Here is a 17,845-nt window from a genome sequence, read left to right as displayed (position 1 = left end):
AATGTTTTGTTATGACATCTTTGTGAAAATCTGACTTGTTTTTGTTAGATGAAGAAAAAGGTGATGTCATTTCTTAGGATATTTTGTATAAAAACAAAAATCAGTAAAAGTAATTTACATCAGCTATTTGTGTGCCTGTTCATTGTACTTTCAGTCAACGGAGGAATGCCATAAAAAGGAGGTAGAACATTTTATTCATGTTGTTTAATGATTTTAAATACATTTCTTCAGTTGGTAATGGACCTTTTCTTTTACCTGCAAAGAGTGTGTAGACACCCTGGTGACTAAACCACTAACAAAATAGCTTCACCCACCCGACAGAACACACACATCCATATCCAACCCACATGTGCTCGATACATTCATGTCAACATGTTCAAAACACTAATTGTGTTTACTTCATCAAATCAATTAAAAACAAGTGTTTCAGGAGAATCCATACATGAATTTAAGCCGTTCTAAGATAAACATCCTTTTTGTGACAAAGGTGCAGTGATCACACATCCCTCATGGGAGACAATACATCTACGTGATGCAGTCTCTTGCAGGTAAAGAACAGTACTTTCAAAAACTAACTTAAAAAACTATCCTATAATTTTTTTGTAGAATAAGTTCATTGAAATTATGATTTAAAAGTGAGTCTTCTCTGGATGGTTTTTGGCACTTCACTCCTACAGGTCATTACATCCTCACCTATTTCAAATAAGTTACGTCACCAGAGCTCTTGACAATTTGGTGTGCAAACACTGCAGCGCCGTTACCGGTAGTGTTCTGAGCTGTTACGGTAGGTGGAAGGCTTCCTGATATTGGACCAGCTCCATAATATCTTTCCTCCAGAGTGCGAGACATGAACTATCTCAGGTACTCATACAAGTCTGCATCCACAGATATGAGACCGACGTACGACAGTAGACTCAAGAATGAACGTGTCATACTCATCGCTGCCATCTCCCATCTGTAAAGGAGATGCTTTATTAATTTTCAGTAGCTAACAATGTCATTTGCATGATTAACCCAAATGAGTCTTTACCTCAAAGCCAGTTCAAACTTGAGGCTTTCCCACGTTGTTCTCACCCAGCGGAAAACCCAGAGCCGGTGCAGCATCCCCGTGCTCTCTGCTTGAATCTTGCACCAGCCTCTTACAGCACTGAACAAGAAGGACATGGTTTCTACAATATAAAAGATCTTTACACACTTCTACCATCTGGTGCCCACAAAAGGGCAGAAAGACCGTCCTAGTAGCTGCATCTCACCTGCACTCAAAAAAGTAATACTGCATGTTACTTAATTCAATTAGTGAAACATTTTCACACTTACAAATATTGAGTAGATATGAAAGCTCTCAAATCTGTTGAAACAAAACCTGAGTCATGAGTAATATCTAAGTAATATTTTCTAGTGTGTCTGAACGAATTCATATGGTTCAATTACCTACACAAATTGAGTAAATGTAACTGAATTTGGGGGGGTCGCACCGCAAAATGAGGGGGGATGGCGCCTTGCTCAAGGGCGCCTTGGCAGTGGGTGGGAGGTGAGCTGACACCTGCCACCGTCAGCTCACACTCTGAGGGATGTCCTGGCGGGAGCGGGATTTGAACCACCGATGGCTGGGCGATCTGTCTTTAAGACATCTGCTCAACCGCTGAGCCACTGCCAGAGTGAGTGACCGGCGCCCCAAAATCCTAAAAAGGCGGAATCGGTTCCCTTCTGTTTACTTGATGTTTTTAAGTTGTTAGTTACGTCTCCAATAAAATTGAGTTGACTTGTTTAATAATTGCAGTTATTAAAACTAACTGATAAGTGATACCTCTACTTACGAATGTCTCTACTTACGAAATTTCTCAGCAGGAAAATATTACCTCTACTTATGAAAGAAATTTCGACTTACGTAATGTAAAAACACAGTATCGGCTGATACTTGAATCTCCCACAGGTTCCTGAACTCAACATTCTCATAGCTGCTCTGCCATTGGCTATTACCTATTACGTATATTCCTGGCATCCCATTGGCTAAGAGGGATGCCACTCCACCTCTGTGTGGAGCTAGAATGGTGCTTATGGAGTGTCTCGGCACTCGACCCGTGAGGTAGTCTGATAGTTTTGCGCAAATATAATAACTTTTTCAGTCCGTGTTCACTATGGACCCTAAAAAAGTTACGGAGAAAAGCGGAAAAGAAAAGACGAAGAAAAGACTTTTTTTGTCCATACAAACAAAGCAAGAGATGATAGAAAAGCGTGAGAAAGGGATGCGTTTGTTTGATCTCGCCAAAGAATATGGCCAAAAATCTACAATCGACACGTTATTAAAAGAAAAGGAAGTTTAAGGAGTTTAAGGCATTGCGTGGGTGGTTGGAGAAGTTCAAAAGGAGGACTGGAATTCACTCTGTTGTTCGGGATCGTGAGATAGGAGTGCATGAACCAAAGAGGGCAAAAAACAATGAAGATAGCAGTTAAAAGGTAAAAAACCGTCATTATTATTCTTTACTCTATTCTTTGTTTTTTACGTTATGCACAACTCTCATTTATTGTGTAATAATCTAATCGTAACATGTATTTGTTACATGTTTTGATGCATTTATATGCTTTATAAAACATTTATGTCGGAATTTTTGTGGGCTTGGAACGGATTACGGCATTTGCATGGAAAACGCGTCTCTACTTACGTAATTTTCTACTTACGTAATTTCTTCCGCAACCAATTAATTTCGTAAGTAGAGGTACCACTGTATTCTCAAAAAGGTTGGTGAAACATACACTTATTATTACTCTGTGAGTCAAATAATACTTTAAGTAAGTAAACTTAATTTAAATGTGTCTATTTCACACAAATATTCCTGTTGGAGTTTTACTAATTAATTTTGATGTAACCAAATCAAATACTCATCATGATGATATTCAGAAATTTTATGCATAACTATATATTACTGTCACATTTACTAGGTCCTTGAATCACTTTTTAGAGTGTGCCCTCACATCGTCACTAACCTCTTGGCCATGACAAAGTAGCGGTCCACTGGTGCTCCCAAAGTGATGTTGATGCTGCGAACCGTGTTGATGTTCCGGAAGACAAGCAGCATGGGTCGAGGCATCGCCTTCAGCACCTGCATGATGCTTTCAAAGCGCTGGCTGGCCATTTCACGCATGTAAGCTGTGTCTTCTTTACTCAGGATGTTAGACAGACCCAGCTCCTGCATGTTGATGGGTCGCTGCAGGAGCATCTCGCAGAAGAGGAAGAACTCTGCACAGCAAATTAGATAAGTCTTACTATATATTCTGTGGAGATTTACAGTCATCCAGGTCATAGTAGAACTCTTGGATCTTCTTTGATGAGAGGTGAAAGGTCTTCAACCTATTCTTACAAGTATAGTTCACTTTATTCAGAAGAGATTACATCATGAAGTAATATGCTGCACTTATTGGCATGCTCCATTAATGTGTTAAAAGTTCTAACCTTTGACACCAAGTTCACAGGAGTACTTTTCCATCGCTGCTTCATCTCTCAGGACTATAGATCTCCACAATTTACAGAGGGCCACTCTGTCTCTAAGGTTAAAGGTCACAGTTAGAGGTAATAGAGATCATCAGATATCTTAACAGTGTGACTGAAATCTTACTGTTGACTGAGGTATTCGTACAATCCATGGTCTAAGAGCACCAACTCTGCCTTATTGTCAGGACCTCGTCTGACCAAAACTGTCAACACAAATAATTGAAATAGAATCAGGACCCAACGATCCGTGTCACAAAGACAGACTCACAAAATCAGCATCCTCTTTTTGACCACTTAGTAATCAGTCTGCATTACATAAAAACTATTGGCCATTCCATCCACGGCCATGACGGTGGCTATCTGAGGCTGAAATTTGGCAGCGTTTGGTGAAAGGTCAGCATGCTACCTAGTGCACAATGAACTGTAAATATAATATCTAAAGATTAGTTAGATGTTTAAACCTGGGCAGTAGTGGTCAGACAACTATTGTTTCCCTGGAGCCACTCTGCTAGCGTAAGAAATATTACATCTAGTACTTATGAAATCAAAACGATCCTCTAGATGCCTCTGTAGTTTAATATACAGTAAAAGTGGAATAGAGGCCCACAGGTGTTGTAGTTCATACTATGGGGCAAAAGAAAGATAAACTGCTAACACAGAGCCACTGATGCTGAATACTAATGAGCATATTCTTTTTCCACACATGCAAACTGATGTACCCACTATTTCCAGGGTGAGGGTCAGCATGGATGAAACCAGTGTAGAATATTTGCTCAGCAAACGTTCGGATCAGTTTATCTGCAGTCTGAAAAACAAATATTTTTCACAAGTTTGACAAAATATTCAACAGTTCAATTTTGTTTTATAACTTCAACTCACATCTTTCAAGCTTAGTCCTTGTCTTTTAATTTCTTCCACATTGTTGATTTTGCAACCATTGCAAAACTCTGCTGTCAATACTCTCTTTAAATTGGAGAGGAAAAAAAATGTCGTGTACATGGACAATTATTTTGTGGGTCGAGGTTTTTTGTGCAGTTAATAATTACCTCACCTTACTCGTTTGCTCCCAGAAGACTTTGGGCACAGAAATGAAACTGAAGTGTTTTAGCTCCACTGCACATCTCTCAGAATTCCTAGCTTCATTCTCAAAGTCCAGCTCTTGAGCTAATGTCCCCTTTAAGTCCTACAGGAGGTAAAATAAAATCCTATTACAGACTGTGTTTAAATTCAGTTTACATCATAACCCTAATTGTGTTTAGTACATAAACCAACAAAGCATTTCCTGACTTTAAGAACCCATCGGAATCCAAAGCTGGGGTGCATGAACTTGATAATATCCAGCAGTATCTCCAGTATTCTGATATCGCCATCAAATCGATCTCTGAGATCAATGTACTGCACCTGAGGGGGCAATAGCAAAGACAGGTAAGGATTAGCTTAATAAAAAAAACAGTGTTTTTTGTACCGATTGTGTCAAAGCACCTAAACATATTAGTTCCACTTGGACATCTTTTTTTTTTGTTCTAGACTTTGTTACATCATACATAATGAATGGGGCAAGCATTTCTAAAAACTTGGTGAAAACCCCCTTTTATGACACAGAACGAGTGAAAATAAATTCCTGACTCAGCCTCAGCATTTTCTAAGTTGGTAATGGCAAATAAAGTGATGCCACTAGCTTGACACCTGGATTGAATGGGTCTGATTTAACACAGCTCACTTCTATTCAATGTGCCCTTTTACCAATTCTAGTTACCTACCTGAAAGTGTCTGAGCAAAAATACACGACAAAAAAAAAGAAGAAAATGTTCACCTTCACAGCAACAGGTGTCCCATCAAACAGTTCTGCCTTATGAACCTGAGCCAAACTGGCAGCAGCGATGGGTTCATAATCAAAGGTTTTAAAAAGCTGTTGTGGAGTTTTGTTGAAGTCTTCTTGGAAAAGAGCATCCACCTGCACCAGAGAAAAACAATCCTGAGAAATTTCAGGCTGTCCCCTTTCACTTAACCAGATGGCTTGTTTGTGTTGCAGTTCTCACCTCTTTGTACCTCCTGTTCAAGGCCTTGTCTTCCAAGACTTGTAGGGTGCGGATGTACTCTGGGGGTAGGAGGTGGTTGAAAGAACACAGACCTTGGCCAAGTTTGATGTATATCCCACCATTTCTGAGGGCTCCTTCAACGATGCTCTCTGCTGCTCTCTGGTGGCAAGCTGACATCTCATCCAAGTAAAATGGGCTGCTCTAGCAGCGGAGGACAGCAGTAAGACATGACTGTCCGAATACGATGAACATTTACAGAGAGAGATATCAAAAGCTACAGTAAACTGTGACACATTTTTTACTTTAAGTCCACGCACAAAGTCCACGAAGAGAATGTAAAGGAAATGTGGACAAGTGAGTTCATAAGATGAAGCTAACATTAACAGGAGCACCGTGGTTGCTGATTAGATCAGAACAATTTGTGTGCTTTTTGCTTATGTTTGTGATGCACAACACACAACCACACTACAGTAGTCTGCTCTGAAACCAAGGTACATCAAATTTACTGAAAGTGTACCAGTAATAAAAGAAGTACAATATTATTTTTAAACCTAATTTAATGGCACATTAAGGATAATTAAAGGGGACAAACACAAGGACTTCTCAAATGTAGCAAAGCTCATCATCATTATTATTTTCCATACCTTTACATAGAACTCAACACAAAAACAAAGAAAACATAAAATAATGTGTGCATTATTGTTTAAATTTGGGATATAAAATCATGACCCATCTAACAACACCTGTCAACAAACATGATTTATTTTACAAAGCCCTAATCTCCATCCATTTTCACTCCTTGGAACTTACCTCATGCAGACCGCGCACAGTCACATTAGTTGTCCACCAGTAATCCACAGAAATCAAGACTCCCACAGACAGAGACCTGAGAAGACACAGGGAAAAGACACCGTTGGGATCTGACTTATTTGATGATGTGATGATGCTATGGGCTCAGCATCTGAATCCTTATGGCAACAGATGTCATCAAACCTGCAAAAGCGGCCAAATCCTTCAGTCACAATCCTCATCTTCCTTCTCTCTCTAGGTGCCGACACAGCATACTGGACGCCCACTGCCACAGGTAAGCCAACAGAGACCCCGACAATTAACTTCCATAACAGCCCCCTGCGTTTATTTTCCCTTGAAGCAGGAAATGGTTTCATTAAACAAGACAGCACCATCATAAACAGAAGTTATCATACTTCCTCTTGTAAAATTAAATCATCATTTAAAATCCATAACTCTTCCAACAACTATGCCTTATTATCATGAACAATAAATGGCAGCTGCAAAACAAAATGCAGGATGTTAGAGTTCTTGATTTGATTAACACAAAACCAATCTTAAGATGATCAACATACTGTTTTTGGAGTTTACATTTTTTGTTCAGCTGAATCTGATCTTTAAAATACTTGACTGTGCTGTAAATACCAATATTAATGTTCATATCCGAAATGCTGTCATATCTGATTTTTTTTTCCTTTTGTTTTATGATAGCCAATAATATAGTAAGTACATGTATCTAAGGTGATTCATGCAATCAGATCCAAATTGCTGCGTGTCTTCACAAAAAAAATGCCCACAAATATATCATAATAACAGCCTTATTGAAAAACTACTGGTTTGCTGGACGGCTTATAATGTGAAAAATAAAGTGCTGATTTTAAATCAACAGTGTAGTGAATTAATTCCAACAAGCAGACAGCAGCTCAGTGCAACACTGTCAAGCAGAAAAAGCTGGGGTATATGAAGGCCCCTGATTACATGAGGAAATACAGTAATGTGCGATCAGTGATTGGACCCTGTCTGATACCTGAGGGAGCTGAAGGTCCTGATTGTTTGGAATGACGAACCAGGATGCGAGTATCTTCGGAGTAGAGCCATGCGATGCAGACACAGTCTTAACTAGGCCAAAAAACAAAACAAGATAGTTTCACTCATGTCTTTCAAAATCCGTATATAATATCTTATGGCTATTGAACAAGAATCAATATACAGTGCCTTTGTTTGGGACAGAATGTAAAAAAAATGTCTTTTATACAGCAACTGATACATGAATATTACTAATAAAATAACACTGGATTATAATTCATTAGTGATGTAAGATATACAATAACAGCAGAGTTTGTGCAAAAATGACTGAGTAACATTATTTTAACAACCTTAAACTACTGATATTGAGCAAAACCTCAACAAAAGCTTTGACATTCCCATTGGCAATAATGCAGACCAAGGTTACTGTCCTCCCTACAACAGTCGGAAAGTTGAAAATACTTTTTTTAAAAATTCATAATGGCCTCTTCATGACGCTAATTTCATCTGAGTCGAAAATCCAAAATATTCTGCTTAGAGAATAAAACTGAAAATCAACAAATGCTCATAACTGAGAACCAAAAACTTGAGCATGTTTGGCATTTGTCAATTATTAATGTAACAAAACAAAACAGCTAATTAAAAACACAAGCCTTTTGGTTGGACATTAGTTGATGGAGGTTTGATAAATCCTTAAGTTTTAATATTGATTTGAAGGCTACCATCATCTCTGATATGTCATTCAGATAAATTCACATCCTGCTACAAGCTCAACCCCACAGACTGGCCCAGACTTTGTTGAGTAACAGGAGGAGAAAGTGAGTCAGGACGTGTGTGCGTGAGGGGGGGGTGGTCTTAGATCAAGGCCAGCATGATCAGTCAGGGTACATCGATGTTTTTGTTATTTGCCTGCATCTGAGGGACAAAATGTCTCCAGTGCTAACAAATTGATGTACAGATAGCAGTGATGTCAGGGACCTGAGCACTGAAACATCAAGATAATTATGTCACTCACCAATTGACAACAACACGTCTCATTTTCCATCCATAATCACAACGATGAACGAGGGGGAATCGTGTTTTAAACGTCACCGAAGTATCATGAGTATTTATAACAATGTTGTTTATCCTAGTCCATGCTTACTATAATTACTCTATGTAAATTACCATTGTGAACTGAAATTGAAATACAGTTTCGTTCACAAATATTTACATTTAAATGTCAGGTAGAAAAGCCGAACATTAAATTGGTCTTTTAGCCTAAATCATGCATTATCTCTTGTAGGACCTTGTTATCTGTCCACTCGTGTGCGCTGCTAACATGACCAGCTAACTACGTCTAGAGTAGCTAATTACTTCTCAAACGGAAGCTAGAGATACTACGCTTGAATCTGAAATTATTTAGAAAGATTGTTTCTTTACCACTCTGTTTGTCTCCATTTTATGTTTCCTGTGATAATAAAGGGTCTCAGTTCACGGTTACCACGGACTGACCGAAGTCAGTCCTTCCTGTTAGGGGCGGGGCTCAATTCCGGGACCGCCTCCGTCTCGTGAATCCACGGCGTCGTGTTGGCGTAAAGCAGAAATAAATGGACAACCACTCTGACGTCACACGAACGAACTATTGTATGTGAACAATCTTTAACAATTTATTTTGAAACCAGGAAGTCGTCGAATGTGTATCCGTTGTGTTTTTAAAACGAATTCGCAATTTTTCTCAGGAAAACGGCGTGGCACCAGAATAATAAGCTTTTAAGGTTCTTCATATTTAAATTTCACAAATATATTTGCATCATTCAGTTCATTTCTTGTTGATTAAAAACAGCTCCATTAATGCATGTGTATGATATCTAATGTAGGCCTTGTGTCAGATAACAAATCTATAAATGCCTTTTGCATTTTTTATGTTAAACAAATATTATTTAAAATTATAATTCTTAAAAGTACTCATAGGCCTCCCTCAATGAAAACCAAGAATATTCTAAAATGGACAATATTCAATCCAAAAGTCTGAATGATATACACAAAATGTTTTAAGCAATTTCCCCCTTGGGGACATTAAATTAAACATCTTTTTTTTTTCCTCAAAATTTTAGCATCATTTCAGTGGACTTGTTTTTATACAGTAGGTTTAGTCAGTAAGAGTATAAAATGTTTCACAGTATAAAATGTTTCATGATCTTGCTTCAGGGTCAGCCTGAACCACATTAGAACCACAGGCAGGTAATTGTAAAGCACAGTGCCATTAAGTGCATTGGATAAGCTTATTGTTAAGCAGTGACAGAACTGTAGTAATATTTCTAAGTTACATCATCTTACATCACTCAGGTCTCTGTGGGTCCTCATCAGAAGCTTAATGGAAAGTTATGGCAGAGAAACAAAGACAGAGCTAAGCTGATTTAACTGTTAATATTTTGTCATTATTATTGGATTTTGTTGATTTATTTTCATGATATTATACAGTACAGGTATAAGTGTAAAAACATTTATGTGCTTGTCACAGGGGAATTCACGGTCATGTTGTGTGATTTGACTAAAGCAAAATAAAACCGGAAACAGTATCTAGCTTCAAATTAAAGGTAATATTTTTTCAGATTAACTTAATTTCAGTCATTATCCATCACAAAATATCCAGAGGAATAATTGACTAAATTGTGTGAATAAAGTATCGTAATGAAAATTTAAATTTGTCACATTGTACTACATTATTAGGTCGACTATAATAAGATTGTTTGGTCATTTTATTTTTAAAAGCCAATGTTTTTCGTCACTGCTCAGTTTTCCGGATGCTGTAACAATCTGTGTAACTGCAGTGTTGCGTTTTCCTGTTTACGGGCGGGAAGAGCGAACGTAGCCGATGGTGGAAACCACTGGGCTTAAATTGGAAGTACTTTCTTTTAATTGTCTTTGATGCTATTGGTATGTACGCTTTAATGATACACCGGGTATTGCGAGGTCTGAGGAATACATTTTGTCTCTGGTGATTTTTGTCGAGTGCTGAGCAGATGGAGGATCCTTCTGCAGATACTACCGATGGTAGTAGCGATGCAGCACCGGAGGGCCCCGCGGTGCAGGTGGCAGATATCTGTTGGTCAACTGGGCCTCTTCCACTTCGACTTCTGGAGTGGAAAGTCAAACCCGGATCGCTTGTTAACGTGGACACTGTGCTAGCACTGTGTGCTCCTATTACTCAGGATAATGGGGCAGAGGCTGCCAGGCAGCCGGAGAAGAAGGTGAAATCGGACCGCGCAGGAGTAGTCAAGGAGCTATGCTGTCAACTTGGACAAGTCATACCTCCCGGGTGAGTTGGTTTGCTTGTTATGGCTAACTCGTTTTTTTTATATATATCCTGCTACTGTCATTGGTTGAGTTTTTGCCACTTTGCTATCTATTGACTTCACCCGCAGTGTAACATCAGCTAGCTAACGAGCTAGCATTGCTACATAGAGGTGCTAAGTTAAAGTTAGCTTGTTTGCTAACCTCTAAACATCACTAACAACACTTGGTCGCGTGAAGTAGGTCTAAACAAACAAGCAGGCATTTGCCCTTAGCTTTCAAAATAAATATGCAGTCCTTTAGACGACCGGATCCTCATTTTCTCATATGTTGCAGTTAAATCAAAAATGTAAAGTAGTTGTCAGCATAATGTAAGTATACTGTACGTGACTTGTTAAATTGTTACTTTGATAAGAGGTTTATTAGGGATTAGAGGTAAGACGTTGACTTGTCTTTTATTTTGAAGGCCAGACACATAAAGGGTTGTGTCGTTGTTTACCTTGACTCAGCAGTCTCGATAGCACGACATTTGTAGAAGCTGTTGTCCCGTAAATTCCTGACGACTTTTCGTAATACAGTATACACGGTACTGCCTTGTCGTGAAACCGTACAAAATCTCTAATACCCATAAGTAATGTCTCGATAGGTACCACAAAATACTTTTGACACAAAACATCGGTGTATTGTTAACAAAATACAGGAAATATATTTCGGCAAACACACGCTGCTTTCGAACAGTACGTTTTTGAATGAGTGCTAGATTATTGGCTTTTTGTAGTAGTCAAAATTTCTGCACCTTGTGGCACGCAAGATGCCATCGTGTAAAATAAGATTTACTAACCATTCTATATCAGTATGAATAGATTATACCTAACAATGTTTAAGAGCACGTGTTGCCTTCAGATTTTTCAGTCCCGACTAAAAATTAATTAGCTGCTATGACAGTGTATTCTCAAAATTAATTATGTGAAAACTGTCTAAATAAACTAAATATATTATAACGTTGAGGTTGGATTTGCATAATACCCTATTATTACTATTCAGAAACTTCTACATACGTACATACTTCATTGATCCTGAAGGAAATTCAGGTGCTCTGTAACATACACAATACAGAAAGTGATGGACAGGAAGCCGCTTGTGCCAGGTGCCTGTGGAATATTACCATTTGCTGTCACCTAACACGTTTTTAATATTATTATTTGATGGCAGACCTCTCAGGTTCAAACATGTAACATGTAGTAGTCTTCACTTACATCAACACCAAGTGTACGATATGAATTAATACGGAATATAGTGGTCGAATGATAATTTAGAGCGGGGATAAATTGATAACTGATTGGTGGAGATTGCATTGTCACGTGACACACTTTCAATCGACTCTGATTGATGTAATGCATCTATCATCTATAAATGTTGGAGGGGTGTTATTGTCTTTTAACAAAAAAAAACATTTATTCATCTTCTGAACCTCTTTAGTGGGTCATGGGAAGCTGGAGTCTATCCCAGCTGTCTTAGGGCGGGGGAAACTCCAAGCGCGACACCAGTGTGCCGCGGAGCCACACAAAGACAGACAATCATGCACCCTCACACTCACACACTATGGGCAATTTGGTACGGCCAATTAACCTGAAGCGCATGTCTTTGGAGTTGGGAGGAAGCCGGAAAACCCGGAGAGAACCCATGCAGACACTGGGAGAGAATGCAAACTCCACACAGAGCGGGACTTGAACCCAGAACCGCTTTGTTGTGTGGCGACAGCGCTACCCATTGCGCAACAAAAAGAAAAAACAGCTAGTGCCCAGTCTAATAATGGAAGATAAGCAGGCTAGTAAAATAAACAAACTTTATATTGTGGGATCACCATAGAAACCTTGTGGTTGCACCTTTTGAATTGAATTGCATGAAATTCGTCATCTAAGTTAATTTTTCCATAAGTTACATTGCATGTACTGCAGTGTCTATATTGCACTTTGGGACCATACAATTGAAATAATATACTGCTCTGCTGTAATTGAACACTTCTTTTATTTTTGTTGCAGGGGTGTTATCGTCAGAATAGAAGAATGCAGCCATCCAATTGTAATGAAGGGTTTATGTGCTGAATGTGGCCAGGACCTGACTCAGTAAGTATATGAAAATTTTGTCATTTTTAAAAGGAAATGTATGTTTTAAGTTAACTCTTCCATTCACTTTTGGGAAGATGTGTTTTGCTTTATTTTCTTATACACATACCCTCACTCGGTACTGATTTGTTTTAGTGAGCAAATTAATATAAGTGACAATAAACGTTGGAAGTCTGACCCGAATGTGTTTGGATTTTTTGTTAACACCAGAGGGCACCACAGATCTAAGCTGTAGGTAACGCTTCTATGTATAAATTGTGTCATAAATCAGGTGTGCATGTAGGCGACACTCTTTATTGTGTCAGATATCTACATTTTTCGGGTTCAGTTAATATCCAAAACTTTTGATTGTAGAAATTCTATTTATACATTTAATTGTTTTAAATTAAAAAGAAAAAGTATGGTTGTGAGAGAGGAGGCGTTGCTTGACATTGAAATTTTACGTACCATTGAATAATCTTGCATACCACTTGATATGTTTTTGTATTAAGACATCAAAACGATGCACTTAGTCTGCATTTGTAAGCTAATTACTTGGTTCAAGAACCTAAGACCTAAGAGATACACAAACCAGAAAATACCACTCCCTGTCTTCCTTTCCCTCTCAGGCTGCAGAGCACAAATGGCAACCAGCAAACTCCTATCTCCACAGCAACGGTCTCCATGGTGCACAGTGTCCCTGAGCTTATGGTCAGCTCAGAGGTGAGTCATGTTATGATGTGATGGCTGGAAACCTGGGCATATAAGCTTCACATTGGTTCCATTAGGCTGTGTGTTTATATCGCTGTGGAGGACGAGGTCACAAATCATTTCAACCTGTTATATGTATGTACCGTTTCTTTTATAATGCTGATCTTTCTTCAAACAAAAGATGTCCCAGGACATTGAGTGGTATTTGAAAGTTAATCGAAATGGTTTCAGTGTAAACCATCTGATAAAGTATTGGCCTCATATGTGGATGATTGATCAGTCACTGTTACCTTTTCAAAGCTCGACCATCTGACAGACCCCGAAACTAAATTGTAGCGACGAGGAGTGAAGTCACAGATAAAAAGATTTCCCTGTTAAAGGCTCAGCATGCTCAAATAGAAAGTTGAAAGTGTTGATGTCGTGTGATCCTCAATCTCAAGTTAACAGCTCTCTTCTTTCTCTGGGGAATAGAGTAGTGTGGAAGTATACTGTGTCTGGACAGAAGTTTAAAAAAAAAACTGTAGGACTAATATATAAAAAACTTTATAAAGCCAGAGTTCCTCCACAATTCACCCATGCTCTCCCACATCCTGCATTGGAAAACATTACCAGAGGAAGCACTGCAGACTTGAATGTTTTTGAGGAGAGAGGTGGAACAGTTGCCTTCACTAACAATGTTATGACATAATAACAATAATTTGGAAATAATAGACATTGTCCATTAACGGGTGATAATTCATCGCTACCTGCAATAAATACAATAATTTTTTTATAAGTTACATATTTATGTATAAAGAACATTGAAAATTCAAAATAGGAATTGCTCATTTGTGAGTTTTTCTGATATTCTATTTATTGAGTTCATTCACGCCAACAGCAAGCCGAACAGTTGGGTAGAGAAGACCAGCAGAGGCTCCACCGCAACAAGAAGCTGGTTCTGATGGTGGATCTGGACCAGACCCTGATCCATACCACTGAGCAGCACTGCCAGCGTTTGTCCAATAAGGTATTACTTCATCGTAATTACTCCTCCTATGCTGTCATGGCTGTGATGTAAGCAACCTCTTCTGTCCACAAAGTTTTGCAAACTGTGTTTTATATTCTGAAACTAGAGTTACTCAGTTGATAAACACAACAGTTTCAACACTTTCTGTTACTTGTGTGTGTAAGCAAATGGTCCAACATTATGGATATCCTCCATGAGAGCCTGAAGGTTTGTCTATATTGTGCACTCAGTGTTGCTATCCATATGTTATTAGATATTTGTCAGTTTTGTTAATCTTAAACTGTTATTCCGAATTATATGTTAAGTGTTGATGTTAATCCCTAAATTTGTTTCTTTAATTGATAATATCATTGGTAAGACTCTTGTTGTTTCCCCCAGGGCATTTTTCACTTCCAGTTGGGGCGAGGGGAACCTATGCTCCATACACGGCTACGCCCACATTGCAAAGAATTTTTGGAGAAAATTGCAAAACTGTACGAGTTGCATGTCTTCACATTCGGGAGCCGCCTCTACGCACACACCATTGCTGGTAATACCCTCACTGTTTTGTATTTTACAGCAGTCTTAAAGTAAAGACACTGATTACGTAAGACTGTATCTTTATTCTTCACATAAAAATCCAGAATTGAAACTATTTTAACTTTGAGTGATGAAACTTTTAGCTTTTCACTTGTACTATCTGCTTGTTTCCATAAGAGGTCACTGTTTGTCCATGTTTAGATACGACGGTTCACCAACTTATCTCCATATGTCTTTTGCAGTAGGAGTGCTGCATTTTGAAACGCATATTAAGCCAGTTAATGTTTTTCATTAACATTTTTGGCAGGTTATCTGTCAAATATGCAGATTTATAATACTGTCCTATCATGTTCAGTCTATTTTTAGAGGCATTTGGCAGGTTGCTGACTGGTTTGCTTTGAAATAAAAATGCTTCAGTTTATGATTCAAGGCTGAATTACATTGAAGTATAGGTAGTTTGTTTATATTCTGTCTTTTTGGTATGCAGGCTGCAATTTTTCATCTTAATGTCTATAAGAACAGCAGCCCCAGTCCTTTACTGTTCTGCCTCCATATGATGAATGTTTAATGCAATTTGAATTGGATTTTTCTCTTGGCCCTGGTAGAGGGAAGTTGGCAAGTTTCAGAGCACTATTGACGTCCTCAGTTGTAGTCCAAGAGGCTCTGGCCAGAGTGTCTTATTTTACCTCTGTTCAAAGTCTTATCCATTTGTTTAATTTAAGACATAAATAGCAAACCTAATAATAAAAGCTGAGGAAAAACAAGGTATTGTGATATATTGAAATTTAGATGGCTAGATATAAAACAGCACATTCCATTTATTATAATGTGGTGTGTTGCATTCTAAAGCTTGCTGCTCTGTGTAGCCTTGATGAGGAAACCTAGGATCTCATGTTTAGAACCTGATTATAAACTACTTCTTTATTTACTTCATTTTTATTCTTACTCATTTTTTATTTTTTTTAGGTTTTCTGGATCCTGAAAAGAAGCTTTTCTCACATCGAATCCTCTCGAGAGATGAATGTATTGATCCTTTCTCAAAGACAGGAAATCTTAGGTGAGAATTGCCTTGTGCAAATACCAATAAGTAAATCGCTGCTATTTGTGGTGTCTCTGCACCTCTCTACTCTCTAGACATTTGTTTTCTTCATTGTTTATTGTTTTTTATTGTTCTTCTTGGTAGTAGTGACCATTTTGTCCTTTAAATGAGTACAAAGAACAGGCATCTATTTCTGAATCAGTGTCACTTATGAAAATTTATTGGTGACATTCTGCAAATGGAATTTGTTGGATGCATTGTGTCAGAAATTGAAGAGCCTCTTATTGTTTTTCATGGGAACATACTGTCATTATAACATCACCACAGTGAAACTACAATAAATCATGACCTCACTACATTATCTTTAAAAATAGAGCTAAGAAATTTAGTTAGTGTGTTGTGCACCATTCTCCTTACAGAAATCTGTTCCCTTGCGGCGACTCGATGGTCTGCATTATCGATGATCGAGAGGATGTGTGGAAGTTTGCACCCAACCTCATCACTGTGAAGAAATACATCTACTTCCAGGGCACAGGGGACATCAATGCTCCCCCTGGATCACGAGAAGCTCTAATGGAAAGAAAAGGTGCCGTGGCCACACATTTTTTACAGTTTATAAATCACATTCAAAAAATGTCTAAATTACAGAACGAGTACACTCTTTATTTTGATTGCTTGGCAGGTGAGGATTAGAGAGAGGTCATTAAAAGCAGACACCAACTGTATGATACCAGTGTTTGAGTCCAGTTTTAAATTAGGATTACTCTCAATAGAGCTTATATCTGCACCTAGCTCGATGTTTCATGCAAATCGGTTCTGCTTGCCCCAACTCTATTTTGTTCTGTCATGAAAATCTTCCAAAATATTCCTGTCCGCCCCTTCATCTTTTTCTGGATCTGAACTATCTGATCTGAACTGGATTTGAACAAATCAACCAATGGACATGGGCAAAAATGTAATCTCCTTGGCAGCAGATGTAAATATTGTACTTTACTGAAAAAGTAAAGACAAAAGCAGTGAAGCTTGGCTATCTTTGAGCTGAGTTAAAAATAGATAAAGCACACGATTTAATGAGGACAACTCTCTAACACTGATAATTGTGAAAATTTGAATGACTGAATTTATAGCAGCAACAAAAGAAACCATTCCTGTTTGTTTTGATAGTTGAATAGTACCAGACTAGAAATGAATGGGGTATTACACAGGAACTGTTTTTTGTTAACAGTACTGCCGTATAGTTCCTATGGATTACTGAATTCTCTAGTTGTCATTTTATAGAGAGGAACCCAGGCTGTACGCAGACAATAAATCTACAATGCATTGACGTTCAGCCAGCATCAAGAGTTTATGCGATGAACCCAGACTACTTGCATGGACCTCGCAATACGGAATCTCTTTCAAAGATGCACTATTATTAGCTTCATCTTCTGGCAGGAAAGAACCAGCTTGGGGCCAGCCGGTGTTTCCCCTCATTTACACCCATTCTCACGCCATCCCATCAATTAATGATAACTCCTACAAAAGCTGCAAGTTACATAATGATGATGTCTGCAAATATAGAACAAGAATCCTTTTATTTATCCAACAACTGGGGAAATTCTTTCTTTCTGGATCTGAGCACATACAAAGGGTCTACAGACATAAAATGAAGAGAGTGTTGGGAAGTACTGGGAGCAAATATTTCATGGCTTTGGTGCCTTGCTCAAGGGCATCTCAGCAGTGCCCTGGAGGGGAACTGGCGCATGTCCAACTATCAGTCCTCATCAGTGCTTCACAAATGTTTTACCTTGTGCAAATACTGTATGTAAAAAATTTGATCAAATGCAAATTATTTAAGCAGAATTA

The 17,845-nt window shown here is 38.4% G+C and overlaps 2 protein-coding genes across 7 annotated transcripts in view; one reads left to right on the top strand and one right to left on the bottom strand.

Annotated features, from left to right (window-relative positions):
- Positions 1–160: 160 nt before the first annotated feature.
- On the bottom strand, positions 161–8,900 carry adck5 (aarF domain containing kinase 5). 5 transcript variants are annotated; one of them, XM_068332271.1, is made up of 15 exons: positions 8,767–8,900; positions 7,346–7,437; positions 6,523–6,672; positions 6,340–6,415; positions 5,530–5,730; positions 5,304–5,444; positions 4,778–4,891; positions 4,542–4,673; positions 4,370–4,453; positions 4,214–4,295; positions 3,615–3,693; positions 3,452–3,543; positions 2,986–3,238; positions 1,031–1,147; positions 161–955 (listed from the first exon to the last, which is right to left on the bottom strand). In XM_068332271.1, exons 1-15 carry the CDS (start codon positions 8,782–8,784, stop codon positions 853–855), a joined length of 1,734 nt encoding a protein of 577 aa, XP_068188372.1. In that variant the 5' UTR covers positions 8,785–8,900; the 3' UTR covers positions 161–852. The 5 variants fall into 5 exon arrangements, with proteins under 5 accessions (XP_068188372.1, XP_068188371.1, XP_068188373.1 ...); XM_068332270.1 differs by lacking the exon at positions 8,767–8,900 and adding an exon at positions 8,360–8,759; XM_068332272.1 differs by lacking the exons at positions 4,370–4,453; positions 8,767–8,900 and adding an exon at positions 8,360–8,759.
- Positions 8,901–10,157: 1,257 nt separating this feature from the next.
- ctdp1 (CTD (carboxy-terminal domain, RNA polymerase II, polypeptide A) phosphatase, subunit 1) overlaps positions 10,158–17,845 on the top strand; it is a 53,668-nt gene continuing 45,980 nt past the window's right edge. For both annotated transcript variants that reach the window (XM_068332269.1, XM_068332268.1), the window contains exons 1-7: positions 10,158–10,645; positions 12,663–12,746; positions 13,355–13,448; positions 14,314–14,442; positions 14,821–14,971; positions 15,928–16,018; positions 16,420–16,586. In XM_068332269.1, the coding sequence (XP_068188370.1) occupies positions 10,350–10,645; positions 12,663–12,746; positions 13,355–13,448; positions 14,314–14,442; positions 14,821–14,971; positions 15,928–16,018; positions 16,420–16,586 (1,012 nt within the window). In that variant the 5' untranslated portion in view covers positions 10,158–10,349. The remainder of the gene's footprint in view (positions 10,646–12,662; positions 12,747–13,354; positions 13,449–14,313; positions 14,443–14,820; positions 14,972–15,927; positions 16,019–16,419; positions 16,587–17,845) is intronic.

Source organism: Antennarius striatus, chromosome 14 (assembly GCF_040054535.1).
Source record: "Antennarius striatus isolate MH-2024 chromosome 14, ASM4005453v1, whole genome shotgun sequence".
Classification (NCBI taxonomy): Eukaryota; Metazoa; Chordata; class Actinopteri; order Lophiiformes; family Antennariidae; genus Antennarius; species Antennarius striatus.
This window is presented reverse-complemented; position numbering and strand designations above follow the sequence as displayed.